Source organism: Ctenopharyngodon idella, chromosome 19, assembly GCF_019924925.1.
Source record: "Ctenopharyngodon idella isolate HZGC_01 chromosome 19, HZGC01, whole genome shotgun sequence".
Lineage (NCBI taxonomy): Eukaryota > Metazoa > Chordata > Actinopteri > Cypriniformes > Xenocyprididae > Ctenopharyngodon > Ctenopharyngodon idella.
The window spans coordinates 26,071,216-26,098,231 of record NC_067238.1 but is presented as its reverse complement, the minus strand read 5'-3'; the positions used below and the strand labels follow the sequence as shown (position 1 = coordinate 26,098,231).

The 27,016-nt window shown below is 37.4% G+C and overlaps 1 protein-coding gene across 2 annotated transcripts in view; it reads left to right on the top strand.

Moving 5' to 3' along the window:
• The window catches only part of csmd2 (CUB and Sushi multiple domains 2), a 291,911-nt gene that overhangs the window by 238,375 nt on the left and 26,520 nt on the right, over window positions 1–27,016 (top strand). For both annotated transcript variants that reach the window (XM_051873150.1, XM_051873151.1), the window contains exons 43-49: window positions 2,363–2,540; window positions 3,461–3,606; window positions 4,258–4,338; window positions 6,162–6,275; window positions 16,665–16,853; window positions 20,787–20,933; window positions 26,466–26,654. In XM_051873150.1, the coding sequence (XP_051729110.1) occupies window positions 2,363–2,540; window positions 3,461–3,606; window positions 4,258–4,338; window positions 6,162–6,275; window positions 16,665–16,853; window positions 20,787–20,933; window positions 26,466–26,654 (1,044 nt within the window). The remainder of the gene's footprint in view (window positions 1–2,362; window positions 2,541–3,460; window positions 3,607–4,257; window positions 4,339–6,161; window positions 6,276–16,664; window positions 16,854–20,786; window positions 20,934–26,465; window positions 26,655–27,016) is intronic.

The following is a 27,016-nucleotide window of genomic DNA, read 5'->3' as shown; positions in this document are numbered from 1 at the left end:
TACTTTTATTTATTTTTAAATATATATTAGATCATCTTAGCTGCTTGAAAGTCTCCTCCTGATCTTTGAGAAACATATTATTCAGCTTTAGTGGGCACTTCACATGTGAATTACATTTTTGAAAGGTCTGTAAAGTCACAGCTGAGAGTACCAGTAAGAAAGAATAAGAAATACTGATTTAAAAAAAAAAAAAAAAAAAAACATGAAAGATTACCACATTCTTTTTTAATGCGCTTCAAAGTGCCATTCTCTCTCTTTATCTTTCTTTTTGTGTTTTCATTTGTTGTCTCCGACATACTTACCCCAGTTACGGCACCACCAGGGTTTTAAAAGGTACAGAGAAATTATACTGAAGTCAAAGCATGGATGTCAAGATTTAAAATAATTTGAAATTATTATATTAGCTTTTGAAACTGATGAAATAAAATGACAATAGACAAGCTGTGGTCAAGAATCCTGTTTAATCAGAATTTTATCATTGTATTCTTATAGTAAAATCTTAACATATAGTAAAATACTATATAGTGCTTCGATATTGCATTGCTTTAGGTCAAAGTCTTTGTTGTGGCGACTGATGAGATGTCTTTTCAGAGGCACGAATGATTAGAGCTGTGGCTAATTACATTTTACACTGAAATGCACTTTACTGGTTGTTTTAAATTAAATTTAGGTACACTGTAAAAAAATGGTTTGAGCTATTTACTTAAAAAAAATTATGGTAACAATATTACACGTTATTTTTGAGTAGTTTTTAAGGTTTGATTCTTTAATGGAATCTACCTTAATAAATCATGTAAAATCTCTTAAATTATTTAGTCTATGACACAATTAATATAATATTTTTAGTGAATTGTCCTTTTTTTATTTTAAGTTGACTCTCAAAAGTGTGTGATTTAGAGTGAAAGGAAATTACCTGTTTATATTTGACTTTGAGTTATGATGTACAATTATTTGCTAGCAAAACACAAGTAAGAATAAACCTGTTACTGTACTGGCAATAGCAAAGTTATTGCTCATTGCACAAAGCAACATGCTTCAAAGTATTAGTACATGCAGTTATCCACAACCTAACCATAAACTCTACTCTTCTGCACAATGGTAACGATCAAATCTTCAACATAACAAAAACTCTTTCAAATGTCAAACATAACTGAACATTAAACATCAACAGATGTTTCCCTTCACTCAAAAACACGTAAAATAACACTTAATTTCAATATTTACTCTCCATTTCAAGCTATATGCAAAGCATGCTGGGAACTAACAATGAGGTGTGTGTGTATATATATATATATATATATATATATATATATATATATATATATACTTAAATTAATTAAATATTATATACTTAATTAAAATGCTTTACAACCCTACTGCCCTAGTTGTCACCTACACATACTGCCACCAATAGTTCATGCCCAGGGTGTCATGTACATAGATTTCCTCTCCCAGGCATTAAAAAGCTGATCGATTTTCTCTTCCACTGTCCCACCTGTCCATATCAGCCAACTTGGCCTGTCCTCCATCTATGGCTCCCTCCTCTTTTTCAGTTCACCACATTTCCACATTCCTCCCATCCCCACTCACCACTCAACTTTTTTGCCCAATCGATAGCGTCACCATGCATTTCTGCTTGATAGCGTGGCATGTTTTTTTTTTTAATCAATGCTGTGATCGATACTTCATTTAGCAAGTAAGGTGGCGAGAGAGAACACACAGCACTGGGGATTAACATAGGCACCCCTCTCAGCATTCCATCAGAGACGAGAGGAAATGAAGAAGGAGGAAAGAGAGCAGAAAGAATTGTAGAAGGATAGAGAGGGCGGGAACGAGTGGGGAGGGATGTGGGGACGGAGAGACCTTGACGGTGCAAGAAACCGCTGAGAGTACAGTGAGAGTGAGAGTGTATTATGACTGTCCTTATGTGTGCGTACAAGTCGTAGGCCTATCTTTATTTCACCAGCCGAATCACATTGATTATTTCCCCTCCGACTCGGGGGCAGCAGCAGCATGGGATCAGCAGGAGAAGGATGGGGATTTGATTTCATATGTCTGGGGCTCATTTGAATCTTTGGAAACATGGACACGTCTATATAAATGCAAAGCACTGCCTGCAAGAGGGATTTCTAAGATGTAGTCGGACAAGGAAAGTGAACTACTGAGTTGTGTTTTAGAACCCAGCGGGGATTTTTTAGCCATGTTTCCCTGCCCCCCATCATGGTTTCTGCTTTCTCCACCATCTGCCAATGCTGCTTTCTGTGATGGTGTTTCTTTAATCGTTGGGTTCTACAAAAAACTGTTTAAGGTCAAGTTTATTGGGGAGTTTTTACAATTGTACATTTTAATTTTTGCCTTCTAGTGCCCTGTGGAGGTAACATTACATCAGACAATGGCACTATCTTCTCCCCCGGTTACCCAGAGGACTACCCCACCTCTGCGGACTGTAGCTGGCTGATTACGGTGGCACCAGGCTTGGGAATTCGTCTTAATTTCACCCTCTTGCAAGTCCATGGTCCCCAAGATTTCATCACAATCTGGTGAGTTGTCAAACTTCCTGTAGCTATTATACTTTTACAACTTTCTTTTCTGGGAGGGAATATATTTATAGCACACGCAGACTGGTGGCTAATTAATGAGCCTCTTTATTGAGTCACTTGACTTGTATGTACAGGTAGGACTTTGCACCCTTCCACAGGGTTCCCATTAAAACATGTTAGGGCACAAGTTGCAATTGAATCTCTGCAATTTTCTGTTTGGATTTATTGAAGCATTGATCTTACTGTACCTATGGTTCCCTACTTTTTCTTGAGGCATTATCTACTCTCTTACATGCAGGATTCAACCACTTCAACTCAAACTAAAGGTACAGTATAACCAGAAGAGTCAAGAAAAACTCTGTCAAGACAGCTTGGCCTCACTTCAGTGAGCCAGCACTCCCTTTAGCCAACCAGATGCTTTTCTGAATGCACAAGACAGGACATAATCTGTAGCGCAAGCTCAGATGGCCACAAACAGATGGTTTTGAAGCTGAATGGTCATGGTTAAAACTAGGATTAGGTTGGTGCCAAGTTGTTCCCTCCCCACTAGAGGACTGTAAAGATGGGGGTAACCCCCCTAGGTGATGTCTTTGTTGATGGTGGCTTCGGTTTCACAATGCCTTGACACAGAGGCTGAGTCTGAACTGAGCATGAAAGAACTGTAGCACACTCTCTAAGAGAGTGTGAGAGGAGTCTCTGAAATCAGAGAGGTAATCAGTATGGCTAGAATCGTCCCTCAATTTAGTAAAGTAATCAATATTCAGAGAAACTTTTCACAAATCAGCTGGGTGATCTATGTGGGTGGGATCTGACTTACTTTGCAATGTCAGGCAGCAAGGCATGTGGTGTTCTCCTGTCCCATGCAGTATGCAAGGTTAGCGGGTTTTGTACATTAAATTTTAATGATGTGTCTTCAACAGGGACGGACCTCAGGAAACAGCTCGTAAACTTGGAGTGTTTACCGAGGGAGAGCCCAACAACCCTCCGAGCAGCACTTCTAATCAAGTTCTGATACGTTTCCGAAGCAGTTCTGAGAAAGGTGGACTGTTCAAGATCAACTACCAAGGTAATTGGTCCAAGAGAAAGCTATCGCTAGCATTCCCATACATCTCAATAGCAGTTGCCTGATTGCAGCAGGACCCCGTGGAAGAATGTGATTAAATAAATTATTGCAGAGTTGTGGACGAAACCAGCTTTTTCGAGTCCCAGTCTAGGCTGAGGTCAGAGCAGGTTGAGTTTCAGTCAAGACTGAAACCAGAAAAGGAGCTAAGACTGGACCTGAAGAGGGCCTGAATGATTAAGAAGGCACATTTCAGCACAGACCACAAAATGTATCTGCAGTGCTGTGGTACTCAATACCACACACAGTGTCAAGTCCCAGTGGCAGTCAAATGTTCCCAAGTTCATGACAAGACCATGAAAATATGGTCTTCGATTCAAGATGTGTTTGAGACCAGAGCCCAGACTCGAGTTTTGCAACACTGCATGGTTGCTTAGGACTGCATGCAGGTTTTTCAATCCAATGGAGCTGGAAATTGACAACACTGATTAGCTGATTAGCATCATAAAAGCATGCTTAAAAAGCACTCCAAATGAAATTATCTTTTTTTTTTTTTTGGTCATGTAGAACTGTTCTTTACCTTCAAAATAAATACATGAATGCAATATGACATGTCTGAACCTGTTCTCTTTACACCTCTGTCTCTCTTTCTTCTAGCCTATAGACTTCAGTTTTGTTTGCCACCTCCCATCATTCCTAATGCAGAAATACTGATGGCCAGTAAAGAATTTAAGATAGGTGAGTTTGAATTGATTTTACTTCATTTACAATCTGATTTGTATGCCTGCTTGTGTGTTCGTGTTGGTGGACTCGGCCTGGCCCAGTATAAGTGGAACATTTTGAGCAGAGACGCAGGCTGCCAGTTCATTTTCAGGCTTGAGCGCCTCTCATTAATAATGTTCCCAGAATAGCAGAGCCAGCCACACACACACCTCCCCCCCACCACCGCTAACACCCCTCGAGAACTCACTTTGAGGAGAGAAAACCGCTCAGATGCCAGGGCTACCAGTCCCATAGGGCCGTGCTGATATGCTGACTCATTGCCAGAATTCAAAACAGAAGCTGATGTTGTATTGTGCTTGGTGCTAGAACATAGGTTGAGTTTTCATTTTGTGCAAACACAAAATGGTGGGGAGGCCAGACAGAAGCGATTTTATATATTAAGCATACACATTTTGCCATGCTTTCCTATAGCAGATGAATTGAGAAAATTTGACTGGAAATTATGTACTGGGTACTTGAAAGTTGATTTTTGTGCACAGAATAAGGACAATCACTGATTGTCATTAAAGTTTAAGAAGCAAAGCGTAAAGTGTAGACTCAGTCAACTGAGATATTTGTTTATTATAATATTAGTGATCATAGCATGTTGTTATAATTACACCATTTTACCTGCAGCAGCAGGAGCAACAACAACAATAATAATAATAATAAACACTTTATTTATTTATTTATTTTTTATTTTTTTCCCACATACTCAAACTATGATTGAACAATTTTGGCTGTGGCGTCTCTGATAGGTTCTTTTTTTTTTTTCTTTTTTTTTCTAGATTGTATTCAAGCTATTTTAACTTTTTTTTCCCAAAAAAATCTTTTGAATCGTTTATTAAAGCTGTTGGTTTCACCTCCGAGTGCCCACAGAAAACACTTATAAATAATAAAGCAATCATAACTTCATTGGTTCTCTAATGATGAGTCACCAGCCTCTGTCGCTTCTGAAATCCATTGTAAAATCAATGCACTGCTTTTCTGGCATGGAGGAAAAAAATGCATTCATTTATATTAATTGTTCTAAATGGGTTGTTACGGGTCGGTGCAGGGTTGTTTGATCTCTCTGGAATGGAGCGTGTTTGTAGAGCCTCCGTCGGGGTTAAAACATTCATGGTCTTTGGCACGAACCTGCACTGAATCACGCTTTTGATCACTGATTATCCACCACATCCAATTAATTCTCCTAATTCAGTGATTTAACTAAGGCCGTTGTGTTTGGATGGCCATGAACGCATGTTCTCACTGCCACAAACACATTCCTAAATATGTATTTCAAAGCATGTAAAGCCTTTTTTTTTCTTTGCAAGCTTGTGTTTCATTATTTCGAGTTAAATGCTACATTATAAAACCACTAGGTGTTTTTGTTCCTCTTAGCTGAGTCACAGAGTGCCTGAATGTTTGTGTGGCAACAGGGAGATTTGTTTCATAGATCTGAGCGGCCCTCAGGTAGCAGCTGATGGGTGTTATGAATGTAAACCATGCGGTGTGGCGCTTCCTTAATTACACTGCAATGCAGCGCCGGCACGTCGAGTCTCCCTTCGACTCACTCCTTTTCCCTTTATTCTTTTATCGTCACTGTCAGCCATTAAGCAAGACAGTGAGGGGACATGGCCTTCATCAAGTTATGAGTGAGGCAGCGGCAGGAATGCTGGATGCTGCTCCTGTTGTTCCGAGCTTCTCAGAAATCCCATGTTCTCCATAATATTACAGAAAGTGATGTGCATCTGAAAGACAATTGATAAAGCAATGATGAATATCCGTTCATCTGTTCGCTCCCTCTCTTTCCACAGGTGATATAGTGCGTTACAGATGTTTGCCAGGATATCACCTAAATGGAAACAGCATTCAAACCTGTCGCCTGGGGACTCATCTTGAGTTTGAAGGACCTCCACCTTCATGTGATAGTAAGCTATTTCAGACACCAGCATATGCAGACATCAGTATGGTCCTTTTCTCTAGCCTAACCACTAAGTCTCTTAGTCAGCCAGATTGACAATAAAGACCAATCTGTTTGAGTTTTGCCATGACTATGCTGGTCATAATGCTAAATCACCACCTAAAAAGCCTAAACTAAACCAGACTTGCCAACATGAAATGTCATCCTTTCTTTCTTCTGTGGAACACAAAATAAGATATTTTGAAGAGCATTTCAGTTGTTTTTTGTCCATACAATGGAAGTCAATGGGATCCAATTGGACATCATTGAACCTGATTGACTTTCATTGTATGGACAAAAAAAAAAGAAAGAAAAGAAAAGAAAAGAGCTTTGAAAAGCTTTCCAAAAGAAGAAAGTCAATAATTTAAGTAAAGTAAATGCTGACAGAATTTTGATTTTTGTAAGAGCTATCCATTTAAACAGATTATGCTAAACAATTACACCATGGTACTTCAGTGTAAATACCTGCGTCGTCTTCACTGACCATAAGCATTTTAAAAGACAATTGATTCTTAGTAACTTCCTCCCTCTGCGTTTTACAAAAGACCAGTCCTTTGGTTTATATACTGTACTATAAAATCCACCCCCACTGTGTTGCGATGCATGATGGTCTATTGATCATGATGGTTGGATCTGTGCTATATGAAGCTTCATTATTGCTATTGGCTTAGAGGTGGGATGAAATACCTCAGAGCCTGTCAAGCAAACCCCACGAGTATGCTAAACACTCATCTACCTTTCCTCCAGCTGCTTTTATGTGATTTGATATGGCATTTCCCATAAACTCCCTCAGTTCCTCCTCATTATGTTTGTCTCTATAGGCTCAGCATAGGAGAATTATCTCTCTGAGCTCTCTGCATAGTCTTCACTGTGTACAGTAGGTCTGACTAAAAGGCCTCTGTTGAATGCCCCTATACGTATACAGTGGCGTCCAAAACTCTGAGACCACTAGTCAAAATGCTTCTTTCCACTAGTGAAAAATTTTAATACCGGTTTTGTCATTAGAAATTAGGCTATATAGTCAACACGACATTTATATATTTTTTAAAAAATGTTTCAGAATCTTTCAACATCTTCAATATCAAAACAGACTTAAGCTGTCCCTGTGTTTGGCCCTGTTTACGATGTAAGTGAAAAGCAATTGGGCTGTTTGTTTACTGGAAGCAATTTGTGGGCTGCATTGCAGCTGTTTGGCAGAAAGTGATTAAGTCCTGTTGAAAAAAGGCTGAAAAACTGAAGGAAATAATAGACAGGAAGCGTTATCATTTTCAGCGTAAGCCTATGTCAGAGAGAACAGACAGGCTGGGGTTTGGGACAGTGTGAAGAGGGAGGACACAATTTTTTTATTTATTTTATTTTTTTTAGTATATCAGGCCCAAACATGGTCCTCCTCAACCTTCATGGTGGAGTGCTTTCAGTGAACCTGTGTAATTCATCGTAACATTAATTAGGTGTCGGCAGTTAATTGCTTCGGCTATATGAAAAGCCCCTTATATTGAGGGCCAACAAAGCCAGCTGACACCCGCTCCATTTGGTCAGGGTACTGCCTCTGGCTGTCAGTCACATTAAGTATGCCTGCCTCGTCAAATTCAAGAGAGGGAAAGAGACAGGAAAGATATAGGGGCTGGTGGAATGAGAAACAGAAGGATAGAGGAGGAGGAGGAGGAGGAGGAGGAGGAAGGTGATCTTATACTTTGTAATGAGATAATTTGTGGAGAGAGACAGGTCTATTTTCAGGGGCAATCAAAAAAAATGAAAAGTGACCAACTATATAAATGAACATAGTTAGGTAAAAGGGTTAGTTCACCCAAACATGGAAATTCTGTCATAATTTACTCACCCTCATGTTGTTGCAAACCTGTAAGACTTTTGTTCATCTTCGGAACACAAATGAAGATATTTTAAATGAAATCTGTGCGATTTCTCTACCTCCATAGACAGCTATGCAACTACCACTTTCATGCTTCAAAAAGTTCATGAAGAGATCGTAAAACTAATCCATATGAATTGAGCGGTTTAGTCCAAATTTTTTGAAGAGACATGATCGCTTTATATGATGAACAGATTGAATTTAGGCTTTTATTCACAAATAAACATTGCGACATTTATATGTATTCCAAAGATGAAGAAAAATCTTACTGGTTTGGAACAACACGAGGGTGAGTAATTGATGACATAGTTTTCATTGAACTAACTCTTTAACAAAACAATTATGCATAACTTGTTGTTGAACACTGAAAAATGCGTTATATTTACAATGAGAATGTTTTTTTGTTTTTGTTTGTTTTTTAATTAACTAATTTATTTATTTATTTTTAACTTAAAAAAGCTCCTTGGGTAAGGTGTCAAATCTGCACCACAACTGAAAATGTAACAAAGCATCATAAATCCTAGTTCATCTTCAGTGGTAAACCTTTTTTTTCTTTCCTCATATATTGAAAATGGTATGCTTTTTTTTTTTTTTTTTTTTGTCTGGAAGACATCATAATTGTATTATTAATGCATAAGTATTGTTACGAGTATTGTTATCAAGTATTGTTAAAAGTATACAGTTTTATTATGGCCAGTGAGGAATGTATCACAGCAGTTCCACTGTGGTACAGAATTGCCATGTGGCAACGCTCATATTTTCTGTAAAACTGTGTTAGACAAGGTTGTTCTGTAAACAACAGCATCTAATTATCTAATCAAAGATGCAGCAAAAAATTCATGATGTATGATAAATATACCAAAATAAAATGCACTTTGCAGTCTTGGAGAGGAAATCAAATGTCATGTGGCTTAAAAACAGCTTATTATTCGTGTTCTTCGAAGTCTGCCCTTTTAATTCCAACAATGCGATTTGTTCTATAAAGTGAAGGGGAATTATAAGTTGCCAAGTGGCTACACTGTACCAAAACAGGGCAAAAACCAGAAAAAAAAATACCTATGGGAGTTTTTAACCCTCCTTGGTCTCTCCTGTTGTTGACATCAAAGGCTGGCATCCAATTAAACTGTATGGTATTTTGATTAAAATATTCATCTGGTAGGATAGCCAACATGGACAGGCTGTGTGATATGCTCTCATCTTCAAAAAAAAACAAACAAAAAAAAACATTAAGGATAGAGAAACCAGACTACATTAAATACAATTTCACTTGAAATAGGAATAAATATGGTTTGTTTGTAATGTACTTTTTGTGGTAATTATTGGTTTAACATAATACATATTGATCATTTCAGTATATGATTATTAGGACAGTTTTGTTTACGGTTATCCTGAAGAATGAGTAAAAGAGTGAGCAAGCATACAGAGCGAAAAACTGAGGGATTGAAAGAGTAGAGAGGAAGGACAGTGATGGGTAGAGGGAACGCAAAGCTCATTGAGATGCAGAGGATATCCAGGCTGCAGGTGCACCCAGCTATTAAATCACAGCTTCTCCCCATCACACTCTCTCTCTCTCTCTCTCTCTCTCTCTCTCTCTCTCTCTCTCTCTCTCTCTCTCTCTCTCTCTGTCTGTCTGTACCTGACATCTGATCTGTCACATCCTCTTGTTAAATACATACCATGTCTTTCTTTCCATCAAATACCTCCCCTTACTTCTTTTTGCTTTCCTCTGATATGAGAATCATATCTTCTGCAGACATAATCAGACATACACATGACGATGATGGCCTTATGCCAGTCTCTTTAAAAGAAACCCTGTGCTTGACATTTAGACAAGGGCATGATGTGTAAGATGGGCATGATGTGTAAGATGCATATATATATATATATATATATATATATATATATATATAATTTATTAATAAATTATTTTTTTTAATAAAATGCTACACTAAATAAGAAACTAAAACTGCCAGTGGGTGGCGGTGAATGTCTAAATGAGTAAGTCATTAAGTCATTCTTTCGATTCGTTCAAATGACTGATTCATTCAGGAATGAAGTAAATGGCTCTCTTGATTCATTCAGGAATAAAGTAAAGTGTTCCCTTTATGAATGGGCCACTGAATCATTTGTTCACCCGATTGATTCACTCAAATCGTGGATTTATTCAGTATTGAAACAGCGCTGTGTGTTGCTCAGAGATGCACAACAGTTCTGCTCTGGCTTTATAGGTAATTGGCAAAATTGAGCAAAAGCAGACAATATTCATCATCAGTCAACTGTATGAAATGTATGATGAACTATATAGGTCTGGGGTGGGGCGGGTGCATTAAATGTGTTAATAATTTTAACATGTTTTTTCCCCATAGGAAATTAATAAAATTAACGTGACAGCCCTATATATATATATATATATATATATATATATATATATATATATATATATATATATACACACACTATATTGCCAAAAGTATTGGAACACCCCTCCAAATCATTGAATTCAGGTGTTCCAATTACTTCCATTGCCACAAGTGTATAAAATCAAGCACCTAGGCATGCAGACTGCTTCTACAAACATTTGTGAAAGAATGGGTCGCTCTCAGGAGCTCAATGAATTCAAGCGTTGTACCGTGATAGGTTGCCACCTGTGCAATAAGTCAGAGTGGGGTCAGCGCATGCTGAGGCACACAGTGCGCAAAAGTCACCAACTTTCTGCAGAGTCAATAGCTACAAACCTCCAAACTTCGTGTGGCCTTCAGATTAGCTCAAGAACAGTACGTAGAGAGCTTCATGGAATAGGTTTCCGTGGCCGAGCAGCTGCATCCAAGCCTTACATCACCAAGTGCAATGCAAAGCGTTGGATGCAGTGGTGTACAGCACGCTGCCACTGGACTCTAGAGCAGTGGAGATGTGTTCTCTGGAGTGATGAATCACGCTTCTCTGTCCGGCAATCCCATGGACGAGTCTGGGTTTGGTGGTTGCCAGGAGAATGGTACTTGCCTAACTGCATCGTGCCAAGTGTAAAGTTTTGGTAGAGGGGGGATTATGGTGTGGGGTTGTTTTTCAGGGGTTGGGCTTGGCCCCTACGTTCCAGTGAAAGGAACTCTTAATCCTTCAACATAACAAGACATTTTGGACAATTTCATGCTCCAAACTTTGTGGGAACAGTTTGGGGATGGCCCTGTTCCAACATGACTGCGCACTAGTGCACAAAGCAAGGTCCATAAGGACATGGATGAGCAAGTTTGATGTGGAGGAACTTGACCTCAACCCGATAGAACACCTTTGGGATGAATTAGAGCGGAGACTGTGAGCCAGACCTTCTCGTCCAACATCAGTGCCTGACCTCACAAATGCGATTCTAGAAGAATGGTCAAAAATTTCCATAAACACACTCTTAAACCTTGTGGAAGAGTTGAAGCTGTTATAGCTGCAAAGGGTGGGCCAACTCCATATTAAACCCTACAGATTAAGAATGGGATGTCATTAAAGTCCTAAAACTTTTGGCAATATAGTGTGTGTATATATATATATATATATATATATATAAAATATAAAATCAATCATAAAGGCAGTCCCATTTAAAAACTCTTATGCTGCATCTGATTGCTATATGCCTTCCCTTTTTCTCTCAGTGTTCCCTCTCACTCTTGTTTTTGTGTCTCTCATATTCACAGAGAAAATAGATTGTGAATGTTGAGAGTGCATCACATGCCATTATGCAAATTAAGGGTAGAAGAATTTCATGCGTAATGTGAGTTCTTTTCTTTAAGCATATACAGACTCTTTTGACTTTCTCCACATTCAAAATTTCAATGTTTATACTTAAATATACTGTTATATATAAATAAAATATGCTTTTTATCAGTGACGCACGGCATGTCATGCGCAAATCCATGTTGATTTTGTTATTCCAACCTTCCGTCACCATGGCGACATGAAAATCCCAAAGCATTTTTCTCTTGATGGCATTTAGGTGCTCTTTTCATTTATTTTCCTATGACTAATATTATTCAATAATTTACAAATTCTTTGCAGTATTTTTTTCTTATTCAAAATTCTGTGAATTTTATATAAAATATTAATCTGTTTATATATTATGTATATCTGTATATCATATGTATTATATATGTCACTGCATGCATGTGAAAACAGACGTCAACACACATTATACGGTACATGCACACATTGCCACACTAATCTAGTAAAATGGCTTTAGAACTGCCTTTTATCTTCTGCATTATAACAAATGGCGCAAGTACCTCAACATCTCTTGCTCATTTTGAAATCTTGCTCTTCCTCATTATTAGACAGCCAGTGCTATTGTAATACATGTTTGAATGTGTGTGCGTTTTCAGCTTCAGACTGTTCAAAACATTACTCGTTCAAGTCGATCAATTATGTGAAAACTGTATGCGGCGAACAAAACACAAGCCTGGATGGCCTGTGTTGACAGTTTGCACGTGACATTTATCCTTTTTCTTGACATCACGAAATGAATGCTGTATGTTACCATCTCTTGAATGTATATTCTTCTGGGGGCCACATTTGCAATTCATTGTCACGAAGGGTGACATTTTAAGTTGAAAATCCCTTTTTAGATGCCAGCCTGTCTCATACAGTAGATAATCTTCAGCTGCCATTGTTAAAGGAGCAGTTTTGACATGCCTTCTCCTCTTCTGTCAGAATCTGCCACCAAAACTGTTGTTTACATTCAGCCTTTGACAGTCCATTTCAAAGTGGATTAGGGGATAAGGGCGACCTGAGCGAGTTAATTTCCGTTTGCCGCCATAGTGAAAGGCCTGGGATGATGAGGATTTTGTCTGAGATTCTGTCTAGAGGGTCATGCTCTTTCCCATTTTGCTGGGGCAGAATGTAATTAGGGGTGGTATGATGGTAGAAATGTGTCAACCGGTTGACATTCTGCTATAGCATTTATACCACAACATATCTGGGGTATTTCAATTTAGTCTGCTTTTAACCAAAGTGTTAGATTTTGGATGCTGTTCTTTTGAACTTTCTACTCATCAAATAATCCTGATAAAATAGCACTGTTTCCACAAAAATATTAAGCAGCACAACTGTGTTCAACATTGATAATAAGAAATGTTTCCTGAGCAGCAAATCAGCATATTAGAATGATTTCTGAAGGATCAGTAAAGCGTTCTTACTGCAGATCCAGACAGATCAAGCATTTTGCATTAAGAAAGGAAGAAATATATATTGCAAACTGACTCTTTCTCAACACAAAAAAAAATTATAAAAATGTGTTCTCATCTCTTGCAGAAGTGGTACAGTCAAAATGCTACATCTGTAACTGCATGAGAGGAGAATATATGAGTCCATAAGTTTCCAGCTGACATGTTGGAATAGTACTCTTTGCTTTGTAATGCTTTATTTAACATCACAATGACATAACAAATGGAATACTCCTTGTCAGATACACGAATGATTAAGTTTTGATGCCACTACTGGGAAATAACCTGATTTATTAATAAAGTCTTGTAAACGTGGTTTACTTGCATTGCTGGGTTATGGTTTGCATGTAAACCAGGACAACTGGTTAATTCAATAAGCTGATATTTGTGAGTTATCAGCATGGTGTGCATGTAAACATGCTCATTAACTTATCTGTCATGAATAAGGTTACCTTTTGGTCTAAAATGGAAAAGAAAACCATTAAAGTATAAAATATTTATTACTAATAATTATAATATTGACATAAAGGTATTCATATTTAGTTTTTATAATAAATATTTAGTATTTAAAGTCACTTTAAATTCATCAATGCATTTTAGTACATAATATATTAAAGGATTAGTTCACTTCAGAATTCAAATTTCCTGATAATTTACTCACCCCCATGTCAACCAAGAAGTTTATGTCTTTCTGTCTTCAGTTGAAAAGAAATTAAGGTTTTTAAGGAAAACATTCCAGGATTTTTCTCCAAATAGTGGACTACAGTGGCTACCAACGGGTTGAAGCACTAGCTCTGCGATGCGCCACGTATTACGTAATCAAGTTGGAAAGGTCACGCGTGACTTAGGTGGAAGTACCGAGTAAGTGTTTACAAAGTGAACGTGCGAAGACTAAGTCAAACACCCTTTACAAAAAAAATGTCGGATGATTTTGAAGTTGGAGGAGAAAATAAGTTTTTCTACCCAACCGCGGTACTTCTGCCTTCGTCACACATGACCTTTCCAACGTAATTACGTAATGCGTGGCGCTTCGCAGAGCTAGTGCAAGACGAGCATTTGTAGTTAAAAAGGTATATAATTATTATTATTATTATTTTTTTATTTTTTTTTTTTAAATGGCCGATCGTTTCAATAGATAAGACCCTTATTCCTCGGCTGGGATCGTGTAGAGCCCTTTGAAGCTGCATTGAAATTGCAATTTGGACCTTCAACCCGTTCATAGCCGTTAAAGTCCACTATATGGAGAGAATGTTTTGGAATGTTTTTTGCTCAAAAACCATTATTTCTTTTCGACTGAAGAAAGAAAGACATAAACATCTTAGATGACATGGGGGTGAGTAAATTATCAGGAAATTTGAATTCTGAAGTTAACTAATCCTTTAAACTGTTTCAATTTCCATAGAATATATACAGATCTCGGCAGCACAGCGAGATACGCAGCCCTCCGCACAGATGCCAAGAGTTCCTTTTATGTTTTGTAATATAAACTGATTTAAACATGAATACACTGACAATGTAAATATCAAGAATACAGCAAAGGCCTATAACAGTTATGATACATTAAAGGTGCTCGCAAAATACTTGTCATATCTATCAGTTCGCTGCTTTACAATACATCTCTGTTTGTGTTATAGGTTAACAGCCAGCTTTCAAAGTACTGTATGTGGTGGCAAATAAAGATCCGTAACACCCACACTCACACTTTGAAGAATGTAATTTGTGAGCGCGAGCTCCAGGATGCACAGATGTAGGTTATTGGGGGTGTATTTTTTACCTGATCGCATTATGCTTTATGCACTGATGATAGGCTCAAGCGGGCATCGATATGCATCCATGATAATGTTTGTCCTCCAATGAAAACGCATTCACATTTTATATCACCCCAGAGCCGTGTAGCCAGTCCCAGAGCTTCTATATTTTACCCTCATAAAGGAAACGTGTCAGACGGCAAGCAACAACCCCATCGTTCCTGCGTATCCTCCGAGCTCAGGCTCAGTCTCGACCAGAAACCGCAAGTGTGATTTATATCATATCAATTCTCAAAGCAACTTTTTATAATTTAATCATTGTCACCGGAGCAATTCACTGGGCTGTGAACCTGAATGCAATTATAAGAATAACTTATCTCAGGTTTGACACGTAAAGCCGTACAGTGCATAGCATGCATGAAATTATTGCTTTGATTAACGTCCATTCTAATCAGTGCACAGACCCGTGGGCTTAAATGTTAGTCAATTAAGGTGCTAAACGACTGACTAAGAGGCCAATTAAAGAGGCCGAATATAGAAACAAAACTGTTTACTGTGGGTCATGTTATTTACTGGGTTTTAGCACGGCGCATCTGTCGATATTCTGATAAGCGGAGGTGAGAGGTGGGGTTAGAAGATCTCCACAATTCTTCCCTTTTAATAATCTCATGCAGATATCAACTCAATCATGAAGTATTCGCACCAGCGGAGCTCTGAAACAGCAGTGTGTTTATTTAGCAAGACAAGTAATAGAAAATCCATATTTCGTATCCGAAACGTAAGTGTCATAAATATTTGATAATAACAATCTCTTCCTGGCTGATGCGTATGCGGCTTCTCGTCATGTGGAAGAAATGAGACAAAATAATAAAACTGTGTCAGAGATGAGGGTTTATCCTTTTATGTTGTGATTTGTATTTGGATGCTTGCTTTGTATTCCGACAGCTATGGAGAGAATAAGAGACAGGCTTCCGAGATTTGAGGGAAGCGGCCAAGACGGGCCACTGCATAAAGCCTGATAATTCAAGGTAAAAGTGTGGGGAAATGTCACAGCGGGCCTCTGAGGAATATCAATGACTGAGAGATGAAACTGCAGACTGAGGCATGAGAGCCAGGCTGTACAACCGTGTGAACAGCAGTGATCAATCCTCTCAGTGTCACAACAGACTGGCCCAGGGTGCTTTGTGTTATCATTGACTTGCATTTGGTGCTTTACCATAGGCATGCACAAAGCGGGGACTGTATACTGGGTTTGAATTGTTGGGTGATCAATAGGCTGCGCAATTTTTGTTGCATCTGAAGATAAAGTATCACGTTAAATGGAGCTAAAGATCTGTATTTCTGTGTTTTTGATCAAGGTTGCTTTCATGTATTCCTTCAGTATAATAGTTTCTGAACGTCGCTTTGATGGTTAAGGGTTTGAAGAGATTACTAGCGTTTTGCGTCACCGCTACGGCTGATGTATGCATGTGGAAAATCAAAGGAAATCTGTTTGTAATAATGTATGGACTTGAACTAGCTCTTGTCTGTTTTCCTCACAGTCACCTGTCCCATGAACGAGGTGCTGACAGCCTCCACAGGGATAATCCTGAGTCAGTCACCAGGCAGCAGCCTGCCGCACTTCGAGTCCTGCTCCTGGGTGGTGAAGGTGGATTCAGGTTACAACATCACTTTCACCGTTGAACACTTTCAGACCAGCAGACAGTTTGATGAGCTGGAGATCTTTGATGGTGAGTGGATTTGCATAGCTTTTCCTTAAGATCTTTTCCTCTGATTCATTTGATGATAATCATAATAGCATGAATAATAGTAGTAATAAAAATAATTATTAGTATTATTATATATGCTACAATTAAAAAGTTTGAGGTCAGTTAGAGGTTTGTGTGTTTTCTTCTGTTTACCAAGGCTGCATTTATTTGATTAAAATTGCAGTAAAATATTATTAAATCTGAAATAACTGTTATATTTGAATATATTTCAAAATGTAATTTATTCCTGTGATGGCAAAGCTGCATTTTCAGCATCAGTGTCACATGATCCTTCAGAAATCATTCTGATTTGGTGCTCAAGACACATTTCTTATTAATATAGCGTTATTTAATGCAGTGCTATATTTTGTGGAAACTATGCTACTTTTTTTTCTGGATACTTTGATGAATAAAAAGTTCCAAAGAACAGTATTTATAAGAAATAGAGATGGTTCTGGATGTCTTTTGAATGAATTATGAATGTCTTTTATGTCATTTTTGATCAGTGTAATGTATCCTTGCTTGAAAGTATGAATTTCTTTTAAAAAAAATCTTACTGACCCCAAACTTTTGAAAGGTAGCGTATTTCTTATATATAAAATTTAATATTTATTATTATTTATAAAAAATATAATTATTATTATTGGTTGTTGTTATTGTTGTTGTTGTTTGAATAAATTATAAGTACTTAATAATCATAATAAGTACTTATCTCTTTCCCCGCCATTGACGAAATTTTCCGGCTTTCCGTGTTTTCACTGTTATACGGTAGGGGGCGCTATTACGCATCTTCTGAAAGAGTACTGAATCTCTGGATCAAAACAGACAAAAAAGGAGCAGAAACGAGTGATAAAAGCATTGCTTATGCATATTGTAGTATGTAGTGGGGGGGGGGGGGGGGGGGGGGGGGGGGTTGTTCAAAATGTTGCTTTTTTTTTTTTATGAAACTTACCCACATTTAGGTGTTGATTTAAAAATAAAAAGAATACATGAAGTTAGTATAAAAAGTTTTTTGTTTGTTTGTTTTTTAAGCAGAGGCTCTGTTCTTTCTTTTGATATATTGCATGTTCAGATTTTCATACAACAAAATATTCTGAAGGCCATGAAATTTTTGTGAAAATTATTAAAAAAACACTGGCAGTGGCTGGAAACGTTTTTTTAAAAACGCTGTCAGGGAAAGAGTTAATGATAATAAGTACTTAATAATCATTTATTTATTGCTGTCACTGTGATAAGGTTTGATGATGAGATAAAACTAGTTCAGACATGGTTTTTGCTCACAAAAAGCTGTTTTTCTCCTCCTTCCAATGCAATTACTGATACACACCTCACAGGCAACCTTGCTGTGTTGAGCAAGATAGACAGTTGAAGAGAGGCCAAAAGGGATGACCTTTGCTTTTACACAGTGAAAACCTTTTGTAAAAGGCAAAGGAAATTGCTTTAGCCAACAGGGGTCTGTCCAGGGCCAGTCTTAGGTCAGCTGCTTTGCTAGGGTGAAAGTGATCCCATTTAGACTGAGATTACGAAGTGGATTAGAGGTCAGAAGGGTCATCTTACACACGTTGAGGCTCATCACATTTTAGGCATCATTAAAGTCGCCCACAATCATAGCTGAGTCATGCAACTTTCCAAAGAAAGAGTGACGTGAATAGGCCTCCTTCTCTTTCCTTGTTTCGAAACTTTGCTACGTGAATAAAAAGAAATGTGAATTAAAAATATATATATTACAGTAAATGGCAATATAATTTAATTTGAGTTACATATTGTGAAACACGAGTTAAACATATAAACATGAGAGAGTATTAAATTGAAATATAGATTTTATAAATTTAAATATACACTGGCGTTCAGAAATTTGGGGTCAGTCCAGAAGTCTCTTATGCTCACCAAGGTTGCATTTATTTGATTCAAAATAGTCCTGTGAAATAATATTACAATTTAAAAGAACTGTTTTCTACTTAAATTTTATAATGTAATTTATTCATGTGATGCATTTATTATTATTATCAATGTTGAAATGTATACAGTGTCGTCATTTTGTGGAATATATATATATATATATATATATATATATATATATATTTATATATATAGAACATATATTACTGATCATTTTTTTGTAATAATCTTTAATGAATAAAAAGTTAAAAAGCATTTATTTAAAATAGAAATATTTTGTAACAAATGTATTTACTGTCTCTTTTGATCAATTTAATGCATCTTTACTGAATACAAATATTAGTTTCTTTAAAAAAAAAAAAAAAACTTAACTGACTCCAAACTTTTAAATGTAGTGTTTTCTGTAAAATAGACAATAACATTTTTAATTCCACCCAAAACCATTATTTATTCATATGGTACCTCAAATAATCATTTAAATGCTAAGCTTAAATGAAAAGAGTGAAAACGTACAGTATATGACAGCTGGGTCTCACAGAATGGCATTGTGCTGCACGCCTTTTTTTGAGGCTGACAAAGCGACTGTGCTGGTGTGTGTTTGCATGTCATCTGTGAGCAGTGTGAGCCACTCCTGAGGGGAGCTGGCATGCTCGATGCTGATTACGGTTTCAACTCCCATTGCGCTACGAAGCAGACTTTGCTTTTCACAACATGCCATAGCCAGCCAGATCACACCGAATCCCTTTACCTCCCTGCAGCTTGGACCAGACACTAACATGACGTCTGGAATAGCCTTTAACACACACACACACACACACACACACGCACACCCCTCTGGACTGAGTCAGAGTTCAGCTGATCTGAAAGTACCGCCAGTGAAGTTTACGAACAGAGCCCTGTCAGTCAACATTAGCCGTGAGAGGTGGAAAGGCTATGTTGTGACAGAAACACACCAGTTGTATCACTGCTGGTGGTAAACATGTCAATTTGAAGTTTGTAAGATATGTGGCTACTTATAGTGACAGAAAGAGGTGCGAGTGGGAATTTTTTTTTTTTTTTTCCCTGCCATGATCAGTTGCCCATAGAAGTGCGAAAAAATTTTTTTCCAAGTTTCAAGTTTTTTGTTTGAGCAGGAAAAAGGTCATCACAATACATCACAATATCTCTTATTTAAATAATTGCCATCCAAGGCATAAGCAAAAAAAAAAAAAAATGTTGAGGCCTGGATAATAATAGTATGTTAGTATGTTGAAACTCAGGGTTTCAGGCTAGAAGCAGCCCTTACCATAACCTTGAGTTTCAACAATCACAACACACTGATCCACCCGACCAATCAGAGAACATTGCTCCTTTCAGAAGGAGGGTTGTCATAGAGATCAGAACTAAACAGAGTGTTACAAACAGACTGGGAAGAGACTTGCTGCAACAATGTAAAATATGTCAAAAATAATTCAAGCATGAAAACCTATTCTAGTATACCCAAAAACTTATTGCATTTCAGTGCGTTTTCACACCTGGCTCATTTGGAGCGTTTGTTTTGGAACCTGGTGCGTTTTCTATCTTATTTTGGTTCCAAAATACTTGGATCCAAAATAATCGGTCCAAGATCGCCTGAACGAGGTGTTCTCAGCCCGATTGCAAACAAACTAGTAAATAAAGATACAGACGAAGCCTTGATTCTTGCTAAAAATGATAATATAATGACAGCTACAAAGAAAACCACAATCAGCCCGCAAAGCCTTTTGTCTATCCATCCTGACTGATGACTGCTGTTAGCCGAATTCTGGAAGGTGCACGCTGACCAATGAGAGGAGAGTTTACTTGCAATTGACTGATTTTGGTCCATTTATAAATGTTGTCTTGTGAAAGCAAACTGAACCAAGAAGAAATCACAACATTATAAAAAAAACATAATCCTTGTTTCAGAACAAAGCAAACGATCACAGGTCTGGTCTGAGATGTAATAGTTTTGGACCAGATGTACATCATAACCTTATGCTTTGCTTTATCCTGCAGGTCCATCAAGACAGAGTCCACTGCTCATTTCTCTGAGTGGGAACTATTCATCTCCGCTCAGTATTACTAGCTCTGCTAACAAGGTTTACCTTCACTGGTCCTTCGATCACACCTCCAGCCACAAGGGTTTTCGAATCCGCTACTCAGGTGAGCATTTAAACACATCATCTAAATATATCATCAAAACACAAATAGTATTTGGAATTCACCAAGCAGAGTTTACATAAATCTATTTGTTTGTAATTTTTAAGTAATTAATTTATTTACATTTTTATTTTTGCATTAATAGATTTATAGCTTTGTATTTTTTTTTTTTTTTTTTTTTGTGGTTACTTTAGTCCTTCATAGTGCTCAGTGTATTTTTCAAAAGCTATGAATTTAAACAATACAGTGAAATAATACTATTGCGTCTTCACTATCTGCATACAAAAACAAACATACACTGTAACTAGTATAGTTTGGTTAATGAACAAATGACTCTTATGAGCTGATTCTTTTAATGAATTATTCTCATGAACAAACTCATCGGTTTGGCTTCCAAATGACAATCTAACAAATAAAATATGACTTCCTGACTGCCTGAATGTTTATGACAATTTACAGTTAAAAATACGCATTCACGAAACGACCAATTATGACTCCCCGCTGCAAAAACAGAATTACGTAGGAAATACTGCCACAAGCTATCAAGACCTGATTGCACCGTTTCATGAGCAATGGCGTAATTCTAAATGAGTTATTACCCTATAAATATTTAAAAAGTTTCCGTATGCTCCTAATCATTAGCGTTTCAGAAGAATGACTAATCACCTCTTTGTCTGACTCATCAGGGTCTCTTCTCTCGGCATCAGCTTGTTTAGTTTTTTCCGCTCCCTCCCCGCATGATGGATTTTTGATATAGGGCTCTGTGACAGTCTGGGTTAGCAGCGGCAGCACACCTAGGTTTTCCTCCTCAATATGGTTTCCCTTCTGTAGCGATACCTTGGTGGGACAAAAACAGATGGTGGGACAGACTCAAAGCTTCGTTCGGTTTTCTTTCTCAATCCATCTTTTATCTCCACAGGCTGTTACTTCATCAACTGTAGCGGCTCCTTGCACTTCTCCTCTTTTGTTTCTCTTTTTTAATTCTTGACCTTTTCTTCCCACCATCACCTGTGTGAGGTTTGCTGAATGACTTTTTTGGAAAAAGAAGAAACGGTGCAGGTTAAAGGTAGAAAATTGACTGCATTAACTCTGCAATTTAGAAACAAGGTCCAAAGGGGCATGAGAGGTTGTTTACCTTGTGACTTTATTAAAAGCAAAGCTGGGGCTCTTGATTCATAGTCAGGTAGAAAACAGCAGTGTGACTGGTTAACGCAGACTTCACAAAGTAGTTGAGCTGGAAGGCTGAATTTCCACTAAGCCTTCTCTTATAACCAGACCTCTGTGGCCAACAATCAATAGCAGTCTTTTTGAGCCATTTAGAGGGCAGCACCTGCTCTATCACATGAGAGTTATGACGCACAAAACAAAACCGGTCTGCAGCACTCTAAGCCATTTAAACCATTAGTGGAGGTTTTATTCAAAGTTTTACTACATGTATGTGATGTGTAAACTTCTAAATTTTTCCATTATCTATAATCTCCAATGTCAGTGCTAATGGATGAGAGGCTGGAAACATTTTATGTTTCAGTGGTTTGATCATTAGAAAGATTTGTCTTGTAAAACTTGAGGGTTGCCCTTGCATTACAGTGTTATCTTTATTTATTTTTCTTTGTCCTACAGTGGGTTAGCTTTTACTTCTTTTAACATTTTCTGTGAAGAGCTAAAGTCCTATTAAATGACCTGATGAGCACAGTTTCTCTCCTGTGTTGATGTATTTTTATTTATTAATCAATTTATTTTTTTTAAATGCCATTAGTTTATGTCCGTGCCATGAACAATGATTTGATACATCAGTATATTTATTCTATTTTCTTAGAAAGAAATTTATTCATTATTTTTTGAGATCACAAAGATGAAAGATCCGCACATGAGAATACAGTCAAAAAAGCTCCAAAAGTTATTATCCAGAGACCATAAAAAAGTGCAAAAGTGCAAGTGCAAAGTGCAAAACGTTTTCGGGATCAACCCTTCATCACTGCCATGATTCCAAGCATACACCTGTATCCATTTAATAAGCTTATTACTGTAATCATTATAGAAGACAGGACCTCCAATATTCACACCACAAAGGTAAATAGATATACTCATAATTATACAACACTTTTAAAAAAAACTTAGCTCAAAGAAATACATATTACTTTTCATAGTATCGAAATATCATCAATATACATTGTAATACTATCATATGAACATCACACCTGGAATACATAATCATGAAAAACGTACAAATGGAGAAATATACACCCACATGATTAATTACTGAAATACATAATTACAAACATGATTTTGAAGCAAAAGATCCAGTGTGTTTAAATTTACCAAAACAATGAAAATTTACAAAAAACTATTGAGAATCAGTTCTTCGTTCATACCTAAAGGATGTAAACACTTTAGATCAAAAATCCATTTGCACTCTCTCTGTAAAAGTTTCCGCTCTATATTACCACCTCTACGCGACGATGTAATGTGCTCAATTACCACAAAATCTAGATCCGAAACTGAATGCGACATATCATTAAAATGACGGGCAACTGGAGATTTCTGGTCATTTCTTCTGATCGCACTCATATGTTCAATGATACGTGTCCTAACTTTTCTGTTCGTCTTGCCTATATATTGTTTCTCGCATGGACAAGTCAACACATATATTACATTAGTAGAAGCACATGTCACAAATTGTTTAATCTTATAAGTACAATTCGTTACATTACTCCGAAAAGAAAAACATCGTCTACGAATGTTCCTACATGCCGCACACCTAAGGCAAGGAAAAAACCCAATGTCCTTATCTACACGTATCTGAGAATTAGCCTTAATGAAAGTATCAGATTTGACCAAAAAATCTCTAATATTTCTGGCTCTATAATGTGAAAAAAGTGGCGGATCCGCAAAAAAAGTCCATAGCTTCACTATGCGCAGAAAAAGTGGTAGTACAGACTATGGAATGAGGCTTCTTTTGTTTAATCGATGTATTAGACTCTTCTCATACTCTCTTCAAAGCAGCATCTAACCATATTTTCAGGTAACCTCTAAGGATAAAACGCTTGTACATTATCACCACTTGTTACTCAAAATCTGATTCAGCATTACAGATACGTTTTAATCGAAGAAATTGAGTATAAGGAAGTCCTTTTTTTAAAAAAGGTGGATGAGCACTCGCAGCATGAAGAATACTGTTTTTATCTGTTGGTTTAGAATATAGAGAAGTAAATAAAGTCCCTGTTTTCAACTGGATCCTGGTATCAAGAAAAGCAACAGAATGGGCATCTATTTCTACATTAAACCTAATAGAATTCACCATATTATTTAAAAACTCAATGAATTCATCAAAAATGTTTCTGGAACCCCTAAAAATACAAAAAAAACATCATCCACATATCTTTTCCAGATGAGAATATTATCTCTAAAAGGGTTGTTATTCCAAATGTATCGCTCTTCTAAATATCCCATAAAAAGGCATGCATAATCTGGAGAAAATTTCGAGCCCATCGCCGCACCCTTTTTTTTGTAAATAGTATCTATCCTCGAATAAGAAATAATTATTTTCCAAAAGCAGGGAAATCATATTAATGATGAATTCAGAAGGAGGGACTTTTTCAGCCCTTTGATCTAAGAAATATTTGATCGCCAAAAGCCCTTTCTCATGCAGGATATTGGTGTATAATGAGACCACATTCATTATTTTTTGGAAAGAAATTAATACTTTTATTCTGCAAGGATGTATAAATTGATTAAAAGTGACAGTGAAGATATTTATGTTACAAAATATTTCTATTTCAAATAAAATATGTTCTTGAAGTCCTGAATCCTGAAAAAAAATGTAGTTTCCACAAAAATACTAAGCCGCACAACTGTTTTCAACATTGATAATAATCAGAAATGTCTCTTGAGCAGCAAATCACCATATTAGAATGATTTCTGAAGGATCATGTGACACTGAAGACTGGAGTAATGATGCTGAAAATTCAGCTTTGCAAGGACAAGATTACATTACACTGTAAAATGGATTAAAATAGAAAACAGTTAAATTGTAATAATATTTCACAATATTGTGTTTTTCATCAAATAAATGCATCCTTGATGAGCATAAGAGACTACTTTCAAAAACATTAAAATCTACCAACCCCAAACTTTAGAAGGGTAGTGTATATCTTCTGCAAGTGATATTTTTCAGCTTTTGGGAATACTCTAGCATATAGATGACCTCAAATCACAGCAAACTGTAAACACCCATAAATCTAAATGGGTTGTTAACAAAGGACACATTCTTGTTTTCTAGCCTATGCTTTTTTAAAATCTTGGCCATGTACATGTTTCAGATGGGCATCTTTGACAATTGCATAGTCTCATGCCATCAGCGCAGTGTTTTTAATATGACTTTAATGTAGCTATAGTTAACAGCTGTTCAGCTTTGAAAAACACGTCTTGAGACCCCTTTCGTTCGATTCCATTTTATTGCCGTTTATTGCCATCTAGCTGTTTTCAATGCCAGAATGTGTCCTGTGTGAGTGGTCCCTTACTCTCCTGAAGGAAATTATCATTGCTAGGCGTTGTGTTGGATGAAATTAGCATTGTTGTAATGGAATTTAAATGGAAGTTCGGTAAGAGCTTGTTCGTCTAATCCTGTCATTCGCAACACAAGGGCATATACATAAGCGGCTGCTTACACTGCAGAAAATCATTTTCTTAATCAGTACTTTTGTCTCATCCTTTATAAGGTGTGTCTTGAATATATCTTGAATTAATTTCCTATGTAATTTGGCTTCTCAAGTTAACTTTTTTCTTTTTTAAGGGCAACAAAAATACTTGCAGCCTGCCTTACTCCCATGACTTCTTTTCCGGGAAACCTCCAGTAATCGTACACTAATTAACTTACATTAATTAAATAGTCTGGGGGGGGGGGCTAATATAATATAGGAGGGCTTCCTCAAGCCCTCCTATATTAGGGCCAGCAAGCCAAATCTGTTTACCTGTATTACTGAAGGATTATATGGACACATGAACTCGTGAAACAGATAGGACTTTAATGCGGTCATAGCGATTAATAATGCGACAAATTGCATTCTTGCCCCATTTCCTCCTAATTTCCTCCAAACCTCCTTTTATATTATGCTGGTATCATTACCGTCATTCTTTTTCTTGTTTGGTCTGCAACGAGAACATTCCTACTCAGATCTGATCTCAGGCGCCTCATGCCGCAGGAGAGAACGTGGCCTGGATTGCATATGTCAAACAGCATAACTTTGTATAATGACTCTCTTTGTATTCTGAATTACTGTTTAGGTGAACAAAGAGTACACAAAATTATTAATTTATTGTTACATATCCATCATTTATGACCTTCAACAAGTTCCTACAATTCAATACCATGCATCTTTTTTAATCACTCCTCTGCTCTTGGCTGCATTAATATCTACTATTTCCAGTAAACAGGATGAGGAATCGAAAGGCAATAAAATACGCACTGGAGCAGGAGGTTTCACAGATGGATGCGTTTTTGACTTCTGGCTGTGTTTATATTTGTATGTTTTACAGCGGCGTACTGCAGTATTCCGGACCCTCCCGTGAACGGCTCGGTACACAGCCTGACGGGCACGAAGCTGGGCAGTACCTTGCGCTTCAGCTGCGACCGGGGCTTCAACCTGATTGGCCAGACCACTGCCACCTGCACACGCACCCCACAGGGCATTCACCAATGGAACGCTCCAGTGCCGCTTTGCCAAGGTAAGTCTGAGAATCTTGTCTAAGACACCTTGGACCAAGACTGGAGGCGATTATCCACCTCTCCTCCTTCCTCACTGAACTCTCTCTGCGAAAGACCAGCGCTGCCGTGGCTAATTCCGTATTCCATCAATGTTTAAGGGTTGGCTGCATCTGTCAAATTGCTCATCACAATAAATGGGTTAGCCAGGAGCCATAGCTGTGAGACTATTGCTAATGTGCTGTCCGAGGGGAGAGTCTCTTCAGAAAGAAGCAGTTATCATCCACTAAAGCAGGGGCCTCCACAGGGTCCACCGTTTTGCAGTCTCAGAAGTGCTGCGTTTTATCACCACTTCCTGACTAACAAAGGCCTCACCTGTGAGTGG